The sequence below is a fragment of the Musca domestica genome, unplaced genomic scaffold (assembly GCF_030504385.1).
Source record: "Musca domestica strain aabys unplaced genomic scaffold, Musca_domestica.polishedcontigs.V.1.1 44, whole genome shotgun sequence".
Taxonomy (NCBI): Eukaryota; Metazoa; Arthropoda; class Insecta; order Diptera; family Muscidae; genus Musca; species Musca domestica.
The window spans coordinates 8,022,409-8,044,200 of record NW_026712334.1 but is presented as its reverse complement, the minus strand read 5'-3'; the positions used below and the strand labels follow the sequence as shown (position 1 = coordinate 8,044,200).

Genomic DNA, 21,792 nt, shown 5'->3' with positions numbered 1-21,792 from the left:
AAATACAGCTATATGTGGGGTTACATACAATGTTCCGCCAACGGAGCTAGAACCTATTATGACCCAAAATAAAAGCAATTTTTGACAAATCCGTGAAAAAATGTGGCCGAATATCTGGAGGTGTCGTTATATGGGATCTATACGAAACCTATGAAACATATAACCTATAAAAACAATGTTCCGCCACAGGAGATAGAACCCATTTTAACCCACAAATGCCAATTTTTAGACAAATCAGTGAAAAAATACAGAATATCGGTATATCTAATTTTTTATACCAACCCATCCTAGACACAATACAAATTGTTGTGCCAAATGTTGAAGCTCTACGTCAAATTATGTGGGCTTAATCGCGATTTCAACAGACAGGCTGACTGACTGGCAGACAGATGGACATCGTTAAATCCACTTAGAAGTTTATGCTGATCATGAATATATGTGCTTCATGGGGTCTACGACGAATATTTAGGAATGTTATCAACGGATTGACAGAGGTTAAATACCCTCATTTTCAAGGTGGAGGGTATAACAAGAGCATTGTGGAAGGTAATTGTTTGCTTTGTAGACTACCCTAATGGGGTCTTTAGAGATTTCGGGAGGTTTTTATAAAAAAGGCCGATTCAAAAAAGTGATAATTTTAATATAACTCCCTATACATTTGAAATATTTCGTACACTTGTTGAACGGGTATTTTCATAGGCTTTCAAAGCATACCCATACTGTCTATATAACTTTAGTAGATCCAGGTCTTGAACCCGGACTTTTAGGGCAAATATCTAGATAACCGTGCGTCCCCAAGAAAAACTACTTTCCGGAATCAACGTACAAATATCTATCTCAATAAAAAAATCGGAGAGTTTTTACTAAAGTTAAGTCTGGACCTATCTTGACTAACTCATTTGAAAAAAATGTTTTCAACCTACTTCATTTCGTTATCTAAACAGCTGACTGAAATGAACGGCGTTGATTAACATAACGGTAATTTAGACAACAGAAAAAATCATCAATTCGGTTGAACTAAATTGCGTCAAGTTTTAACAGCGGATATATACCAAAGAAAGATAGTCGAATCAATGAAAAAATAATATTGCTTCCTCTTAGTAGACAGTAATCCATACCACAGAAAAGTATTGAAAGCCAATATAAATTTTTCAATAATAATATCTATTTAATATAGATAAGTATTAAAAGCTGAAATTAGTTAAATTAACTTGTACACAGGCGAATAAAATAAAAAGAATTTTTTTTACAAGCGTAAAGGAAGTTCAAGTGTAACATAAAAACAATAAAATATTTTAAAACATTCTTTCAATGATAAAACTTGTTAAAAACTGCAAGTTATAAGAAGACAAACAATGATATCAAAAAACATGCAAAATTTAAAAATTCAAAACTCATGAATTACAAAAAAGATAAATTAAAAAAATATACGCACTTATTTTCCATCTAAAATACGATTTATGGAGGAGCATAACCATTTGCCGGCTGAGATACTGAGGCATTTGGAAAAGAAGAAGCTGGAGGTGGTGTGGAAATGTTGGGCGAAACAATAGTTTTGGATGTGTTAATAACGTTAGATGTGTTAATGATGTTATTAAAAACAGGTTGAGTGTACTGAGCAGTTATGAAGGTTCCTGGTAGCTGTGCCCCGTGTTGTGGTGTTGGAGTTGATGACTGCTGTGGAAAAAATCGTATTGGCATTTGTTGCTCACTGTTCTTAATACTTATGGAATTTGATTCTTCCTTTTTTGCTTCACAGTTATTCGGCTGTTTAATCGATTCTGCATACGAACAACCTGTAATCCATAATGGTGGCATCATAATACGTTGCGATGGATGATAGTATTGAGTACCGCCATACAAAACATGATTTAAAACATGTGACACTGCAAATCGTGATTGCGTTAAGGCCACTGGCAACAAGTTGAGCGAAACATAACGTAAACCCTCATAACCTTGATCAAAGTTACAAACCCGAAAGCCAATATATTGACGGTTGGGCAAAGCTGCATTTGTGCCGGTTGCCGTAAAGCACAGAGCCATTACGATTTGTGTATCATTAAGATTATATTTTAGCGGTGGCTTATTACGATATTTTGGCATAATGGTGGCAAATATACGATGTCCAATCAGCGGCCAATTTCTTAGATATGTGCAATCGTTTTGTGTTCGAAAACTTTCTTTATAGGCCGCCAAAAGAACTTCGTCAGAGCAATATGATAGAGATATTACGGCAGAGCTTAGGTCAATTAGTTCGTTTAAATCAAAATGGAAATCATGGGGCACCCCACAGGCGGCCACAAAGTCCGGAGAAAACGGATTAAACATAATCATGCCCACTGAAAGGAAAATGTAAGTTTTTCATTAATTTTAAATGTGAAATTCAGAAGAGTTTTATAATAATTATTAATTCCCACTTACATAGATGTGCCGAATCCTTTTCCACCATGAACACATAATTATAATCGGGAAATGTCCCAATAGTTTCAATCAGTGCACATACCACTTCACACATACGTGAATGTATATCGACCAATTCGGTGGTATTCATTATGCAAAATGTTGCCCGTACCGTACCGTGGGCATCACGCAATACCACAACACAATATTGTACATGTTCCTGTTCATAATGGCAACCAAAAATTATTATTGGAATATGCCAACCATTGGCAATACATTTGAGCCGCAGTACAGCATCGAAATCAGTGCCGCGCATGCGATGTAATGATTGTCTGAATCAAGTTAAAGTAAAATTTGAATAGAACAACATAAATAATAATTGAAATGATTAAACTTACTGTTCAGATGGTTTTGCCCATTCCACATCCAAACGTCTGCCTCTTAGTTCTACACCTTGAAGTTGTTTAAGGCAAATTTCCGCTGCTTCACGTGTGGTAAAATCAAAAAATGCTGTAGTTCGAACTTTGGATATTTTGCAGACAGCAGTACGTGGAACATATTTGACAAGCAATTCGATAATGTCCCGATTATTTACAGTGAAGTCCACATTTCGAACGAAGAGAGTTTTTGACTAAAAAAAACATATATAATTATTTGGTTAAAAGATACACATTTGAATCAAAATAATAAACAATACCACGTATTTTCTTTTTAATTTGATGTACATTTTCATCAATGGATCGAGCAGAAAATATGGATTTCCAACAATATTTCCCCAAGTACAAAACATAGATTTTTAATATTTTCGTAAGGACTACATTTGGATTTTGAGTATATTTTGTAGCTATCCTTTATCAAGGACTAAATTTAGATTTTTTAATGTTTTTTTTTCCAAATTTTAGATATGGTGCCTTAATTTCATAATCAAAATTTAACAAAAACTTCTAGTTTTTAATTAAATTTTCTAAAATCTAGTAGAAAAAAGAATATTTTTAAATTAATAAACTTACCGCCTTTGTTGCATTATTCTCACGGTCAGTATGGGCCCAGACAACTTTCAAATCCTTATCCCACATACGAATCAAACCGGGTGTAATCTTCTTCTTTGCTTCCAAAGCATGTAAATGGGATGGAAAATGGACAAAAACATGACCACGATTGCCAGTAACTTGATCAGACGTTGTAGCATCACCACAACCACCACTATGATTGACATCATTCGAACTCGATGGTCGTGTATATATCCTCTCCATAGTGGGAAATATTTTACGAAATTCCCTTTCAATCTCCTGTTCATCCAAATGTTTTGGGATATTGGTAACAAAGAGACGACACTTCTCATATGAATGCAAAATTTCCAACTTGCGGCCCTTTTGCACATAATAGTGATTCAATACTTCCATGGCACATGCAGCGTCCTCTTCATTGGTATATTTAACATAAGCATAACCCCGATAGGATTGATTAAAATCCATTGGAAGGCGTATTTCATAAATACGTCCAAACCTCAAGAAGGGACCAAGTAGTTTATGTTCATTCAGATCCCTTGGGATGCGACGCACAAAAAGCTCACAAACACTGCTCGGCGGAGGGCCAACCCAATCTTCGGGAGGGCCCAGCACTTTACGTCCATTCATATGCATCAATTCCATGCTGGGAGCATGCTGCCACTGCGGCGGTGATTCACTTGATGTTGGCGACGACGATGCAGCAGCCGCATTATCATATTCAGGTGAATTAAGCGGTCGAGTTGAAAGCATATCACCAGCATTATTCATGTTATTATTAGTGGTAACAACATAATTCTGTACCATTATATTAGAAGTTACAGGAACCGGCATGTACTCCATTTCTAGAAGCACTGACCCAGTTTTTCCTTTTCAAGATATGATATTCTCCAGGAAAATGTTGTCCGATGAAGAAGCTCTGTTGAATGAAAAAAACCGTTGACTAACAGTAATGCCAAGTTTTTGGCTCAATGTGATATGGCGGCTGTGAACATTTTTAACGCCGTCGACAACAAAAGTAAGAAATTCGTTGAGTTGACGTCCACAGGTGTCACAAGATATTTGAATTCTCAACTTGAGTTTATACTCGAAGTTGGATGAATGTAAAACCACTTATTACATAATTTATAATAAAAGTTATTCTGTCAAAACAGTGTGTATATATGAGTGTAGTATTTAAAATAATAAAATCAATCTAAAATTCCGTTCCGAATTTTGTTAAAAAATGAAAAATAAACAAAACCAACTGTAGCGTATTTAAAAGTCTATTTAACACTATAAGGCTCCAACACAGAGTTGCATTTTTCTAGTTTATTTGAAGTTGGGCAACCTTTCTTATTGAGCCACGAACAAAAGCAATTGTTAAATGCTTTTAAATTCTTTTTAAAGTTGAGTGTAAACGCCGGCAGGATTCGAGGACGGTCCTGGCATCCCTTTATGATATGTCTCAATATATGCCATGTGAAGACTTCAAGCTGCTTACGCGTCATCACATTGACCTAATAAGGCTGATTTGTTTTTATTTGACTCAACTTAACTTTATTCTTGAACCATGATTACAACGATATGTTGGAATGAAACAAGCATTAGGAAAAAATCAAGTGCTTTATTATTACACATTCTCATTTATTTAACGCCATATATAGTGTGAACATATCAGTTTAAAATTTTTTGACAGGAAATGGGACTCGGCATTGTATTTTTGTGGCTTTTGTGAATCTGCTTTACTTTTATAATTATACCACGCTTACACATATAAATCTATGTAAACATAACACAAATATGAACAACATTACTTGACTTGATACGTTTCAAAAGGTCGACCATTTTTCTTTACCCTTTGCTATTTTTTTTAATTCTCTCAAATTTCTTTTTCTATTCAAGAATTAAGAAGGTAAAGTCATTTTAAATAAGCATATCCATCTCTGCATTTTCTGTAAATCACTATGTCAAATTTCACTGAATAAAAATCAGGTTCCCACCTCTGATTTCTATTTATGCAATGGATTTATAAATATAAAATTCGACAATAAGAAGTTATCAAATGTATAATTTTGAAAAAATTGTAAACATATGATTGCATGACTTTACCTTCTCAATTCTACTATGATTTAAACGTAATTTGAATTACTCAAATAATAACAGGCGTCTCAAGGCCGTCATTACACTACTGACAACTTGGCATTACTTTTAAGTCTTGCCATCACTGGTACCGAGAATTGATAAATGACGCTGTCATCTCTGAATCACCCTGTTTATGTTCTTACATAAAGTACCGTTGCTTTAAATGAAAAAAAGTAATTGAGCTCGCAATTTGTGGAATTCATTCATAGTGGAAAAAACAAAGATGGTTTAATTGAAATGGTTAAGATTCGTTGAATTGTCTTAAAAACCTCGATACCCTTGGAAGTCTTCGGAGACTGAAAATATATTTACTTTAAAACACTAAGATTTTCTAAAAAAATCTATGGAAAGTAGAAGCTCGGACATATTTAATGGCAAAATAAGCAATTCGATTGGATATTTTTGGTGAATGCCAGAGCAAAAATGATCAGCAACAGTGAACGCAATAATGGTGGTGCAATGGTCAAAGGCAATTTTGAACCATTACCGGTAATATTGGAAAATGGGCGTAAAGTCTATGGACCACCATCAAACTATACGGATCCACCACCAACTTACCAATGTGAATTATATGTTACTCGCATTCCAACTCATTTGGATGAATTGACATTCCTAATGTGGTTACATCGCATCGGTCGAGTGTATGAATTCCGTCTAATGATGGATTCAGGTAGTTCTACACGTGGTTATGCTTTTATTCGGTTTTGCAGCGAAAGTGAAGCTTTGGCTGCGTTCGAACTCCTTAAACACCTATTTGTGAGCGGCAGCGATGATCGTCTTGGTGTTTATCGTTCTCAGGGTAAAAACCGCCTATACATTAGTGGCATACCACGGTCCATACCACTGAATATGTTGCAGGAACAATTTAAGTTGTGCTTCCCACAAATGCATAATTGCACAGCTTATGCGCCAGTAAGAAATATGAAAACCAAGCCGCTGCCGTCTTTTACGGCAATGAACTTTGTGGGTGCCGCTGAGAAGGAGGAAAATCGTGGATTTGCTTTTATCGAATTTAAAGATCATGAAATGGCATTGGAGGCAAAGAAACGTTTAACGCCGGGCCGTGTTCGCATGTGGGGTGTTGATTTGAAAGTTCAATGGGCCAAGCCAAAAGAGGAATTGCAAGGTGGCATGAAGGTAGGTGGAAATTTTCTTGTCCTGATATCATTTTGCAATTAATTTTGTTCTCTCTATCTGCAGAATATGAATGGATATCCATATAACCGGTAATTATATAAGTTAAGAATTTATGGATTATAATGTGAATTTCTTTGGAGTACTATTTAGAAGATCTATGAGTACTATTGCCTAGATAGAACTCCTTCTAAGTCTTCTCAGTTATTGATGAAATACGATCCACAGGACTTCCAAATAACGGGAAGTCGCGGATAATATCTAGAAAATAGCCTTGTCTTGGGATAGAGCCCGGATACCATTGTTACCGCTTAGCAGATATAGGTAATATAGACATCATTTGAAAGCTTATTTACCAATCTGTTAGGGTTATCTATCGGTTCGATATGTGAAGAAAATAATTGAATACGTTCAAAAAAAATCGAAATAAAATTTCAGCTAACATTGGGAACCTTTCCAAAATGCAAAAAATATGTATTATTATCTTTCCTGCTGCAGAGATATATGTCCTGACATGGGTGTCTTGTGCCAACTATCAGTATACATTCTAAAAAACAATTACCTCTGTTTAAAAAAATAAGAGTTTTACTAAACTAGAACTAAACATTGCTTATTTTTCCCAACTCTAGGCTTTCTGGCCATCCCTTCATTCCAAATGATTTCTGTGCCAAATTGCGTCTTTATTGTTTGGCCAATAACTTGTGCATTCCCATTGTTGTCTATGGGCCAATTAGTCCGGTTTATTATCTGCAATATGCAGGGGTAAGTATTCTCGGCTTGGACTTACCGGCCAAAATACTCTTTAACACATTTTCTCATTTCCATGCCTCTAGATTTTAATCAAAGACAGTACATCCGGGCGATATTCCATGATGATTTTCGAAATATTATTCGATCGCATGTCGGACATACACTTGGCCATGTGTGAATTGGCTGTTAAAATGATTGAACGTAATGTGGGCCAGATATTTGACCATTCCCTGTTTAGGATTGTTAGTGACACGAAAGCCGAATTGGGTAGGTTATATAGACAGTTTTTACGTTTTACTATTGTAGTGTTGGAATCTTTTCTTCTTCCAGTGTACACCTTTAAAAGTCATGAAGAACTTTGCAACGAAAGATCTTTGTACGGGGAATTTCTACAATTCAAAACAATTCTAAATTTGGCATACTCTTTGAAATTATTGGCCGAACACAATTCGGAAAAACTTTTAATTCTGTATAAACGTTCTTTTCTCACATCCCAGCAGGTGGCATCATTTGAATTGGACAACGAGAATACGTTTTCAAAATTTTACTCAATTTTACCAACATTTCGTAATAACCAAAAATTAAATAATAATTTTAATAACATGGAAATTAATTTACTACAAAATCCCGAAATTGAACATCTGCCAATAAGATGTAATACCGATTTATTTAAATTTCCAAAATATGGAAACGAGAGAACATTCGGGAAAAAATCCATAACAGAACATTTTAATTTAAAATCTCAACATGGCTATGGCGTGAAGTATATCCTTGCCTATGTTGACTATAATAGTTTGGCTCAGCGTACATGTTATCATGTAGAGCAACGTGTCAATTCAAATCCAATATGGATTGCTGGACAATCATATCAGAAATCGATTTATAATTAAGACGTATCACAACAAGATGAAAGTTATTTATAACTGAAAACATAATTAAGTAACTTGATCACCTACCTACCAAAATGTGTAAAACATTTATTTTATGTTTAGTTTTTTCTTTTTCATTGAAAAGTTGAAAGTGGACTTTTTGCTTTTGTTTTAAGTAAATACTACATATTTTTTTTATTAAATTTTATTTAATTATGTATGTTTCTTGCTGCTATATATTTGTGTGTAATTTCCCCCTTTTTGTGTATCACGCCTATATTTTATATATTAAGCTATAATTTTACAGAGAAGTAACAGTTTGGTTTATTTAAATAGTATTAATTATTGTCCTCTTATTACGATAAGTCTTTACTACTTTTCTATATACGCTGCTATTAAGTTTAAGTTCTCCTCAAGCATATTTGCCTAGGCCTTAATCTCATTTCGAAGAAAATATTTAATGGCCATTTAATTTAGCTACCTACATACACATAATATGTATAAATAAAGTTAATTACTTCAGATAATCCACTTGCTGTTTTGATTTTGATTATTCATGTAGGATTTCGATTAGCTCTATATTAGGATGCTGTTTTGTAGCCTTTTCGGATCGGGCCTTTTTAACCCACTTACATCATTTCCCCCCACTAATCCTAGAACTCACTGTCGACATTCGATTTGCGTACTATTTATAAATCTAGCTTAGTACCCTCCTCGTTATCCTTGAAACAATAAAACTAAAATATATATTTTTTTGATCAGAAAAATTATTTTATTATTTCGAATTAAGTAATTTCTTTTTTATTTTAAATAAATTTATAATTTCAAAAAAGTTTTCTAATATTTACAATTTCTGTTGAGAGTTTCTATGATGTTTTTTTTTTTGTTTTAAAAAAAGTCTTTTTAAAGGTATTTATAATAAATTGGATTTTCTTGCATTCAATTGTAAGTTTATGGTATTAGTTTGACAAAAAAATATTGGACTTATGATTAAATGATGAATAAATGCATTAAAGTTTAAATATATAAAAATTAAATCGTATTTCAACTGCGAAAAAACATTAGACCTTAACACAGAGCCCGATATTAAGGTTAACAGTTTTGCAGCCGACGAAAAAGGGGCGACTCTTAAAACTAGGTTATAAAAAACACATTTCGTAAAAGTATGATCATTTCGAACATGTGAGGAAGTAACAAAAATTGTTTGGTTTTAAATATACGTTGTATTTTAAGAAATATAAACAAAAATAGCTGAATATTGTTGATGTTCTTGTGTTTTTTTTTCTTTCTTAAAATTTAAAATTGAATCAAATTCCTCAGTGCTTGCAGTGCAGTATTTTATCATTAATTTTAATTTTATTTTAAGTTCTGTAATATTGTTTTAAATGTCGTTTGCATGTTTTTATGATAAATTCTGTATTATATATATATATATATATATATATATATATATATATATATATATATATATATATATATATATATATATATATATATATATATATTTTTTTTTTTTTTAATTTCTAAAAATTAAAGTTATTGAATATTTCGTTTACATGTTAGTTTTCCTCGTGTGTTTGTGTGTGTTTTTATTTTTATTTTGTTTTAATTTACATATATATCATATTAAAATATTTGTCTTGTTATGTTTTGTTTTGAGTCATTTCTAATGGCTAGAGTTTTTCGGAAAGCAAATAGTTTCGTTTAATTTGTTATTGTTGTTTAAGAAATATAATATATATTTACAATAATATTGTTATTGGTTTCTCTCGTATTGTTGTTGCTTCAATTCTTAGTATTTAGTTTTAGAGGTGAATAGTTTTGGTTTCAATTTTTGTAGGTTTGTTTTGTCATCTAAATTTTTTTAGTTATTTTCTTTTCTAAGTAGTCAGACTTAAGTAATTTCTTAAAATGAAATTTAATATTTTTTTATTTAAATAAAAACAGGGATAAAAGCTTGTATAAAACGTTTATGCTGAAAAAAGAAAAACAAATAAGTTTACGAAAATATTAAAAATATTGACTATGAATATTAAAATTAAATCAATAAATATTAATTACACTAGGTTTTCTGTCTATTGAAGACCTGTAGGTGACCTAGAGAATGTCTAAATAAGGATTTCTATAGATAATTGCTCTGTTCCTGATCCTGCAAGAATCTACTATTTTTACATTTTTTCTGATAGAGATAAAGGGGATAGAGATAAAGGGAAAATCGGTAGCAAAAAGTTGTACATTCTTGCAGTTCTGGAACAGACCAAATGTTTGCAATCTATTAGAAAACTTTAGAAGCTTTTCTATTTATGAAAGAACTTTGAGGCTTTAGTATGTTTAGGAAAACAATAAATGTGTGATTTCTTTATATTTGGGTGGATAACCACAAGTGGCTATCGTTAGAGTACTCCAGCATTTAAATGTGAATAAATCTTTTGTGTCTCGTACCATCGCTCATTACCGTGATACTGGTAGCGTAGCCCGAGGTCAAGGAAGTGGACGGAAGAAAACAGCAACATCAGCTGAAATGGTCCGAAAAGTATAGATGCGACTTGATCAAAACCCGCGACGCAGTGGCTGAAAAATGGCTCGCGAGCTGAACATATCGCAATATTCCATTCACCAAATATTGAAAAATGAGCTCGGTGTAAAGCCATTGAAATTCCAAAAAAATGAAGAACTTACACCGCAACAGAAAGAAAATAGACTCAAAAGAGCTTGGCCGGCCATGGTGATGGTGAAACCGGCCATGGTGATGGTGTGGGCCGCCATAACCGTAGATGTTCACTCTCCGCTCGTATTAATCGACCGCGGCATCAGAATAAATGGCGAATATTATCGCGAAAATATTTTGGAGGGTGTATTAAAGCCTTGGGTACTCAAACATTTTGGTCGCAGACCTTGGACTTTTCAACAGGACTCAGCACCATCGCACTCAGCACGCGCCACCCAAGAATGGTTACAAAATGAGGTTCCTCGCTTCATTTTCAGCGCACAATGGCCACCAAAATCTCCGGATACCAATCCGTTGGACTATTGTGTCTGGAGTATTTTGGAAAGCAAGGTCGATCATTCGAGCCATAATTCGTGGCAAAGATAACCAATTCGAACCAATCTAAACTTATTCTAAAATTTGATGCTATTTCCTATATTTTTTTCTTTCATTCAATTAATTTAAAAAAATGTAAAAATTATGGCGTTTGACTTTGTTGCAGTTTTTTTTATCTCCAAGGTATCCATATACGAGATTTATGAGCAACATTCTACATGTGGAGGGTATTTCGTCGTGTATGCCTTCTTTTAGTCGCGGATTTAAAAAATGGAGGAAAGCGTGCAGTCACCACTCAGTCCCGGTGGCATTTTGAAGGTGGTGGAATAGAGTATCTATCTAAATCTCTAAAAATGTCGAATTATTCCCAATTTCTCGAATCTGGGTGGTCCCACTAACACTGAATCCATGCAAGGATGCCAGCTAAGATAATTCAAATATGTCCTAAGGAAAGGTGACCACAATAGGAGAATGCTGCCAAGTTGTTAATCATTAACTGGGATTCGAACCTCGCTCGACCTTAACAAGTATAGTCCTGGAATTGGAATTAGGTACGCAAAATGGCATTTCTAATTGTTAATTCTATTTTCACTTCCTTTTCTTTCCAGCAATAGGAATCCGCCCTATAAGAGAAAATTAGTATGAAGTGTTTTTTCGCGGCGGTGGTCGTAGGTAGATTTCCCATGCAATGCATGGTTAGGAAAGATCCTCTTGATTTAGAGTACAGTGATGGTAGTCCTAAACTCTTAAACTCTACGCAATAAAAACAAATCAGTGCTGACCTATCGAAGGTCTTATCAGTGCATCTTTAAACCATGATTGTGTGAAATTCTATAACTCATTTAGCGACAAAAGTTTGTTAATTGACGAAATTTGCCGATAAGTTAGCGATGACATCAAAGTAGTCGCTAAGACCCATGTTGTCAACATTACCTACTTTTTGTATCAAATTTTTGGGTTTCAAAGATGCCGATTTTTGTCGGTAGCTTAACCTCTTTATGGATAAATTCAAAACAGGCTGTCTCCTCTTAAAATTTGTAAAGTGATATGAAACCAGTTTAATTAGACGACAAAATGTTCAATGCCAATGATACTACTACTGGTTGCCGTGGTTTTTGGCACTTGTACCCCTTTTTAAAAGAGATAATATTATTCTGTAAAACCTATTAAAAAAAGTATATATAAAATAAGTTGAAAGTGCAAACTAAAGTGGTAGAAAACGAAAAAAAATAATAAAACACAATTTTGAAATTTTTGTCGAATTTCATTGAAATTGTAAATAATTTATTAAGAATTAAGCATATTATTATTTTTCAAAATAAATAATTATAAATAATAAATACAATTTTAAAGAACTATTTACAATACACCATTTTTATACGCAGTAATTATGTGTCTACAACAGATCCATAGATTTTTTTCAGCCATAAATTAATAATAATATTAAAATATTTAACTAAAAATTACCAAAAAAAATGATTGCTTTTAAGAGAAGAAACATAAATAATGGACGTCATAGATTGTAAATTATTATAATTTGTTTGTTTTTTTTTTTTTTTTTTTCAAAACTAATAATATACATGAATGGTGTTCTTAACCTCTAAGAATCATAAGACTTTCGTTACAAATGTGTTTTTATATTTTTTGTATTAATTTTTATAATTTTATTAGTTTTATTTTTGCCAAAACAAGTATGCTTCATTCATTTTAATAAAGCAAACTTCAAATAGTTGTTTTTTTTAAATGTGGAGCAAAAAATTTGTTGTTTTTGGAAAATTTACTAACATATAGTACGAGTTAAATGTAGATTGACAGAGGAGTTTATTTCATGAGGAGATAAATTATTCGAAAAGAATTAAATGAAATAGTCATTAAGGTCCGATTAGATGTACATTTGGAGTCAAATGTGAAGCTACTAGTCCATTTTCACCTCTACCATTTCAAAGCATACTTTTAGGTGATGATCAGAAGTGTTAATGTGATGAGACACTTTCCAGTGTAGCATAAATGTACCTATCATATAAAAACCATACTATAAAAAATTAAATTTTAAAAAATTAACTTAACATATGGCTCTAAAATGATATGTAATCGGGCTTTTAGCAGGTTTATGAAATATGAAGCATTTTCTAAATTTTTTCCAAGATATCATTTTTATATATACACTGGTGGCCAAAACTAAAGCAACTGAAATTACAAGGAGAATGAATGTCCTATAACATTTTTTAAAAATTGAGAAACATAAAACAAAAAACCTAAAATTAATTTTTATATAAAAAATAATGTATGGTAAAGTCAATTAACCCGATTTTGGCTTGGACAAAACAAAAGCAACTCTTGTACATTCATATGATCGCTGCAATTTCAGTTGTTTTTACAGTCATATTTATCGCTTTTTGCTTTCTTCAACAATTTGGCAAATAAATCATTTTTGAGAAGTTTTTTCAAACGGAACTGTCCAAAAAAGTTTACAAATGGCTAGAAGCAAATACAGTATAAGAATAAAACAGCAAATTATCAGTGGCTATGAAAACAAGCTATCGCTGAAAATTATTTCCGAGGAATATTTCATAAACTTTTCTGGGATTTCTCGTATATTAAGGCGGTTTTATGAAACTGGATCAGTAGTAACAGTCTTTAACGGATGAAGGCCGTGAAAAACTTCAGATCGTACTGATCAACAAATTGTGAGATAAATAAAAAAAACAACCATTTAAGAGTTCAACTGAATTGGTGAGAGAGCCATAATTGGTTATAAACTCGAGATCAGTGCGTACACGAGTAGTGGCAGCTGGTCTGCGTGCCCCTAAGCCATCAAAAAAGCCATTTGTATTTGAAAAAATCGGGCAGCCAGGATGGCTTTCGGAAACGATAATATTAATTGGAATCCAGCTCAATGGAAAAATATTTTATTCTGCGATGAGTCTAAGTTTAATATTAAAGGCTCAGATACGGAATGGGTGTTTCAGCATGACAATGATCACAAACATGCATCAAATCTTATCAAAGATTGATTGCGGGAATCAACAATCGGTGTTTTGTCATGGGCGGCACAATCACCTGACCTAAACCCCATAGAAAACCTTTGGAGTATCGTAGACAGGAAGATCAAGCCAGATTCGGAAACAAATAAACGCAACATTTTCCAAAGAATTCAGGGAAAGCATACCCAAGGATCAAATTGAGCGTGTTACAGATTCAGTGCCTCGTAGGTGTGCCGCTGCTTTTAAAAATAATGGTTATGCTATCGACTACTAGTCAAAATTTAATTATTTTAAAACAAAAAAAAAAAAAAAAGTTCTTTTGGTTTTGACCAAGCAAAAAATGTGTTATTTTAGTTTTCCATATATTTTTTTCATTTTAAATTATTTTAGTATTTTTATTTTTAGTTTTTTTTTTAAAGTCATTTAAAACTGTAAAAATAATTACGATTTGTTTATTTTTGAAAAAGTTAACTTTGACATTTTATAGCATACTTCTAGACGCTCACATGAATTTTTAAATTAGAAAGAAATTTCATGTAGATTTCTAGTATAAGTGTTTTGTCATAGAATATATATAATATATAGAATTGTATATCATATATTTCCTTTTTGTTGGGAATTGTAGAGAGCACCTAAAAGTATGCTATATAAATTTTAAATATAACATATGAAAAGGTCATTGTTTTGTTTATTCTGATCTCAAAGCAAATGCTAGTTGTTATCAAAATTCAATATTTTGAAAACAATCGAAAAATGTCCTTGTAAAAGCTAGAATGAATTGTTAATCTACTTCCAGATTTTGTGAGGAAATTCTTAAAGCATTTTCCCTTGCTCATATATCTAACTCGTACTATTTATAGATGTTTTTATATATTTTTTTCAAATCATATGAGAACTATATTTGCTCATCATAAATGGTCCAGATAGTCATCATAAAGAGCCCAGATTAAAAAAATAATTGTAACTTTGAAAGAATCTCCCGATTTCCAATATTATTCTTTTCAATTAAAAAATCCGGTGTAATATTAGCATCAAAATTTGAAAATTAAGTGAGTTTCGGATTTCGTTAAAAAGTCGCGCAATGTAATATTTGCATAAGTATTGAGTCTAGCACGACACGTTTGGTTGGTGTCTCACTCACAACGGGTTCGAATTCTGATTACTTCACTTCCAATTTTTTTTTTTTATCCGAATTTTTTTATATTTTTGCGAATCCCATTTGATTCATAGAAAATGTTTTCATTGAGAACATTTTTATTGAGTTAAATGATCTGTGTGCAAAGTAAGGGTTCGAATTGTTATTAAACGCAACTTTCCTAAAATGACAAATTTCCAATTTTTAATTTTTTTATCGATATTTTTTATATCTTAGCGAAGATTATTTGAAAATAGAAAATGTTTTGATTGAGGAAATTTTTATGCAGTTAAATAATCGAAAATATAATTCTCATTTGATTAAAAAAAAAAATGTTTTCATATTGATGCATATTTTTAGGGATTCTTTTAACGAAATCACAAACTTATTTTCAAAGTTTTTTTTTCCAAGAATTATTTTTAGGTTCTTCATGTAAATTTGGGTTTTTTATGATTCTTCTTTACTTAGTTGTTTTTGTTTGTTAAAATAGTTTTTAGTTCCTTGGACCCGGTTAAACTCCGAACAAGTGTTTTGTTTTTCTTTATAATTAGTTTAGGTGTTCGATTTTGGAAAAATAAATATTTATTCAAGGTGCTTGTTAATGTATGTATGTATGTATATATAAAAAGTCATAGATATTTTTATTTTGTTTTATTGTTATTACTTAAGAAATTCATTTGTTTTTGTTTTTCGTTTAGATTAAGTTAGCTTATTTAGAAAGGGTCTTTTAGGAAGTTGTGATGTTTTTTTTTTATTTCACCTTAACATTTATAAAATTTTTGTTTGACAAATTTCGTTCCTTGAAATAATTAAATACTAAATTGCTTTTCTTGGTTGTAGTTTTTTTCCAATTTTTTTCTGTTTCTTCTTCTTTTTTCATTAAAAAGTATTAAGTATGTATAGCAAACTGTTTATACAAATTGTCTTTTGTTTTAGAGTTTTTATAAAAAAAAAACCGCAACAGAAGAAATCGCGTAATGCAGTTTCTTTGAAATATCGTCGTTTTGTAGTTAATCTATATTGGGATATTTGTTTTTGTTGTTCTTTTTTTTTCTCTAATAAAGATTGTCTTCGTCTTCTACAAATATGATTTGGTTTTTACAATTTTTTTGGACATAATTTGCAATTGAAATTAAGATCTCCATTTTTAGTTTTTTTTTTTTAATTTTACTTTCAAAAACAATGTATTGCCAAACTTTTAGGGGCTACAAAATTTGCAATAGATTGTTTTTTTTTTCTAATTTAAGTTTTTTTTATAAGCAAAAAATACCTTAAATTATATGGTAAGTAATTATAATTCAATTTTTGATTTTTTTCTAAGAAAGTCAAATTTTAAAAAATGTACTTTTTTAAAATTTCAGTTTCTTACCACTGTTTTCTAATTAATTTTGGTGAATTAATTTTTTTTATGAAATAATTTATTATTGCAAAATTGTTTTTGATTTAAATTTTTATATATTTTTTTAATAAAAATGTATATGTGTGTGGTATTAAGTTTAAAATTTTGTGAATTATATTACAAAAAGTTTTTATTTCAATAATTTGGTCTTTGTTAAACAATTATTTTAATGTTTTTTTTTTCAGCAAGATAGACAATAGAATTATTTTTTTTTAAATTAGAAGAAATTTGGAAAAATTATGTATTTTAATTCTCTGCAAGACATCTTCTAAAACAAATTAAATTTGTTCTCTATTTGTTGGACTAAAGGACCTACAATTTGTTGACTACTTTTAAAAATTTGTTATTATTCATTATATAGTCCTCAACTTTTCTTTGTTCAATACTTCCCACGTTGGGCGCCACTGAATTATTTTTTTCAGGAAATTTGTTGTAAATTTGTTCTCTTGTTCCAAAGGACCTACAATTTATCGGTTAGTTTTAAAATTTGTTATTATTCATTATAGTCAAACCTCTAGTCCTCAACTTTTCTTTGTTCAATACTTCCCACGTTGGGCGCCAATGAATTATTTTTTTTTTTCAGTAAAACAGACAATCTTAATGTTATTTATCCAAATTCGTTGCAGGAAATCTTCCCGCTAGAATTTTTCATAAAAAGCATTGATCGAAAATACTGCTCAATGAAACAAAACAAAAATAATAAAATTGTTGTTAAGTCGTTCTCAAAGAAAATAAATATTTTTTCAATACATTTTTTAATTATTTTTCTACATTGGGTAGCACTGAATTTTATTTTTTTCGAAACAATAACATTTTGAGACAAAACTGGAATTATAAATGTTGCCAAAAAGTATACAAATTTTTTAGGTCGAATGGTGGCAAGGGCAATGATTTGATTTAGATTATCCATTGCCATTACCCACTTTGGATTCACCCACCGCATTTATAAATGTATATGTGTAGACCTTAGTACTCAAACTTGTTTTTATTTAATATTCCCCACGTTGGGCGCCATTGAGTTATAATTTTTGGCAAGAAAGTTAAAAATAAATCTGAATAAAATTATGTCAAAATTGAAAACATCTTTTTCAAACATTTTCCTAGAAATCTTCCATAAAAATACCACAAACTCTAGAATAGTATTATTTTTTTTGAAAATTGCAGTTAAAATGGCAAAAATCCAAGAATTGTCTATTGTTCAAAGATTTGCTATGGTTATGATTTAATTGGATTGGCTAAGTATATCATTCACCACGTTGGGCGCCAATAAATATGTGCTGTTCCCCAAATATTTGTTTAAGTATATTATTATTATTGACGCACAATAAAGGGAGGACAAGTAAGAGAAAGTCACAAAGGAACCAGGTGTTTGAAGTTGGAGTAAAACAAAATGCCAAGACGCTTGTGTGGTAAAAAATTTCAAACATGAACGTTCTGTGATTAATAGCAAAAAAGCATAATCTTTTCAATTTCTTGAAAATGTTTTTTTAAGTTCCTCATAGGTTTTTTTTTTAAATCCAAATAAAGTCTAAGACAAGTAATTTAAATAGAAACAATAATTCAAATTTTTTTGATTTTACTTGCAAACGGGAGTGCTTGATAAATAGAAGTTTTACACAAATCTTACTATCCACTCGAATAGGAAACATTATTTTCTTGGGTACGAGTTTGTACTTCGGAGTAATAATTAAACTCGATAGTTTGACAATATTAACAGTAACTAAAAGTATGTAAATAATCCTATCCCATAAAATTGAAAAATTGCGTCAGACTGAATTCTGAATTCGATGTTGGATTTATCCGAATTTTAAGAATTTTTTTAAATGAATAAACATATGAACATATTTCTGCAGATTTTCTTAAAAGAATCTGTAGATATTTTTCATATCTTCTCAGAGAAAATTTACGAAGTTTTTATATAGAATTTTGGTTTTTCTCGCAGCCCTGACCTAGACCTTTTTCTTTAGTAAGATATTTATGCAAAATATATATGGATTTTAAATTTGTAGCTAATTTTTACTAAACTATTCTTACAGAAAATCATCTTCTTACCAGAAGAGGTAAAATATGTGTGCCTCCACTTTGAGGAAATCTGTATATATTTTTGTGGGAGATTTAGAATCGTTCAAAAATCTACTTCTAGAACCTCTTTAGATTTTTTATAGACAGAAATATCCAGCATTTAATATAACTTTGGCAGGATTTGTTATACGTTTTTAATTTGAGAACTTTTTGGAAGATGTCTTGCCATATAAATTAATTTTTTAATACAATAAACATATTTTTTTTTTAATTTTCGGATTAAAAAAAAACATTTTTTTATTTAAAACTTAGAATGAATGTCAAATAATGTCAAAATTAAAATATATATTTTTAATTTCTGTAATTTATTACTAATTTAATTTTTTTATTGTAATATTAATTTTATAATGTTACCCTTCAATTTAAAATTAGAAAAACATTTTTTCAATTAGAGTCTCTGATAATCTCATATTATCAAAAAATATGTCAAATTCGAAAATTAATTATTTCTTATTTTTTTTTATAAAATAAAATCCTATATGTCTTTATAATTTTAGTTACATTTCATTGTTATTTATTCAATTATTTTGTTTTTTTGTTTTTAATTTTATATCACAATAATGGTTTCCAAAAAATATTTTTTTCAACTGTAATTTGGGTCTTTTTTTAATAAGGGAAATTCTTAAAGAATTATTTGAAAATATATAGATTGGGAGTTCTGTCTTTAATTTTGAATTTAGTAATTTTTTGTTTTTATAATTTTTATTAGACCGTTAACCTCGTTTTTAAAGAAGTATTTCCTTTATACCCTAAATTCTAGTTTTTTTTTTTAACTTAACAACTATTCAAAAGAAGATCATGAATTGTAATTATCATAAATATTATTTAAAAAAAAGATTTATTTCTTTATTTTACGCTTTATTAAATTAATGAAATTTTTGCTTCATTTATTTTTTCTTCAAGTTCATATTATCTCCCATATGTAAAAATCTTTCTTGGCCTTAAATTAATTAATTAAAAAAGAGAAATAATTTATATTTAAGAATTATCATTATTATTTCAAATTATAATGAATGGAATGTTTTTTTTTTGTTTTTTTTTTTTAAATAATTTTATAAATGTTATAATCAAATTTCAGTATTGTGTTGGTGTCATAAGAATTTTGTTGTGAAAAAATACATCCAAATAAATAAATCGTGTGCATTATTGGAAAAAAATAGAAAAAAATGTTGTCATTAGTTTAAATATTTTTTATAAATATATTCTTTACAGTTCTTTTGTATTTTACTTCATCTAGCATCTACGGTGAATTGAAATTATTTTGTGTTTTTTTTTAGTTTTTATGGGACTACTTTCTCAAAAAACTACAGAGACACAACTATTATTAATAATTGAAAAAAAAAAAATTAAGGAAAAAAATTATTACTATTTTTTTCTGCTTAAACTATTTTAGAAATTAAGAAGCTAATGATTGTTGTTCTTGTTGATTTTCTATGTATGAGTATATTAATGTATTTTTGTTTTGTTGAATAAGTGGTCTTTTTAGTTGTTGTTGTTGCGCTGGCATCAGTTGCGTTAAGATTTTTTGTTTTTGAAATTATTTTTGAAAGCTCTTACTTTCCAAATAGGAGGCAATTTCAGTGTAGTTTTTATTGAATGCCACCATCATCGCTGTATTCCCATTCATGTCTCGTAGCTCGACATTAGCTCCGACTGCAACTAATATTACGCACAGATCGCGTCTGCCATGCTGGGCTGCTACATGCAAGGCTGTTTGTCCCCTGGAAGTAAAGCAAACATCAAAGAAAAGAACAAAATTAAAATTTTTAAATTTCGAATTTGGGAGGAAAGATCATCTGTGACCATCTTGGACAGACGTTTTGTAGATTATAACTCTAAAGTTATAAATCTTCTTACTGAAGATCTGTAAAACAATTTTATTAGAAGATCTGCAGATCTTTTCATAGAAGATCTGTAGATCTTCTCATAGAAGATCTGTAGATCTTCTCATAGAAGATCTGTAGATCTTCTCATAGAAGATCTCTAGATCTTCTCATAGAAGATCTCTAGATCTTTTCTGTAGATCTTCTTATAGAAGATCTTTAGATCTTTTCATGGAAGAAAACCCCCTTCAATCGGTCTATACAGACTTCCATGAGTGGGTCTATGAAGACAACTTAAGGTCGTCTTTAAAGACTCACTTTCTGTCATCTATTAGTACTCGTTATTACAGGGTGAGATAAAAAAAACAGCAACAAGGTAAACGCAACAATTTTTACATTTTTTTAAATTTTATTGAATGAAAGCAAAAAATGTCGGAAATAGCATCAAATTTTAGAATAATTTTAGATTTGTTCGAATTGGTCGCCTTTGGCCAATGAAACCGTCACACGCTGCCCGAATGTTGCTCTGCCGTATTTTGGCCCATTCCCGGTGAAGAGCTTGCTTGAGGTGATCGACACTTTGATATTTTTTAGTACCAACTTTGCTTTCCAAAATGCTCCAGGCACAATAGTCCAACGGATTGGTATCGGGAGATTTTGGTGGTCATTGTGCGCTGGAAATGAAGCGAGGAACCTCATTTTGTAACTATTCTTGGGTTGCGCTTGCTGAGTGCGATGGTGCCGAGTCCTGTTGGAATGTCCAAGGTGTGCGGCCAAAATGTTTGCGTGCTCAAGGCTTTAATACACCCTCCAGAATAATTTTGTGATTATATTCGGCATATATTCTGATGGCACGGTCGATTAATACGAGCTGAGAGTGACCTTCGGCTGTTATGGCGACCCACACCATCACCATGGCCGGCGCTTGAGTTCTGTTGGCCAACCGAAAGTACACATTTTCAGCTGACCTCTTTGGCAAGTAAACACGAATATTTTCTCATCGGAGAAAACCAAATTCGGCAGTTCACCACTTTCGGCCAAG

General features: G+C 31.0%; 3 protein-coding genes across 4 annotated transcripts in view; 1 reads left to right on the top strand and 2 right to left on the bottom strand.

Annotated features, from left to right (window-relative positions):
• Positions 1-1,273: 1,273 nt before the first annotated feature.
• Positions 1,274-4,481, bottom strand: LOC105261979 (uncharacterized). Its single transcript, XM_011295209.3, has 4 exons — positions 3,411-4,481; positions 2,799-3,031; positions 2,422-2,732; positions 1,274-2,339 (listed from the first exon to the last, which is right to left on the bottom strand). The coding sequence occupies exons 1-4, from the start codon at positions 4,248-4,250 to the stop codon at positions 1,459-1,461; spliced, it is 2,265 nt and encodes a 754-aa protein (XP_011293511.2). The 5' UTR covers positions 4,251-4,481; the 3' UTR covers positions 1,274-1,458.
• Positions 4,482-5,671: 1,190 nt separating this feature from the next.
• Positions 5,672-8,804, top strand: LOC105261978 (uncharacterized). Its single transcript, XM_011295207.3, has 5 exons — positions 5,672-6,668; positions 6,732-6,757; positions 7,295-7,427; positions 7,499-7,682; positions 7,746-8,804. The coding sequence occupies exons 1-5, from the start codon at positions 5,955-5,957 to the stop codon at positions 8,303-8,305; spliced, it is 1,617 nt and encodes a 538-aa protein (XP_011293509.2). The 5' UTR covers positions 5,672-5,954; the 3' UTR covers positions 8,306-8,804.
• A 10,064-nt stretch (positions 8,805-18,868) lies between these two features.
• Positions 18,869-21,792, bottom strand: part of LOC101897641 (eye-specific diacylglycerol kinase) — a 114,481-nt gene continuing 111,557 nt past the window's right edge. For both annotated transcript variants that reach the window (XM_059127358.1, XM_059127359.1), the window contains exons 16-17: positions 20,485-20,648; positions 18,869-19,867 (exon numbers count right to left, since the gene is read on the bottom strand). In XM_059127358.1, coding sequence (XP_058983341.1) covers positions 19,815-19,867; positions 20,485-20,648 — 217 coding nt within the window. In that variant the 3' untranslated portion in view covers positions 18,869-19,814. The remainder of the gene's footprint in view (positions 19,868-20,484; positions 20,649-21,792) is intronic.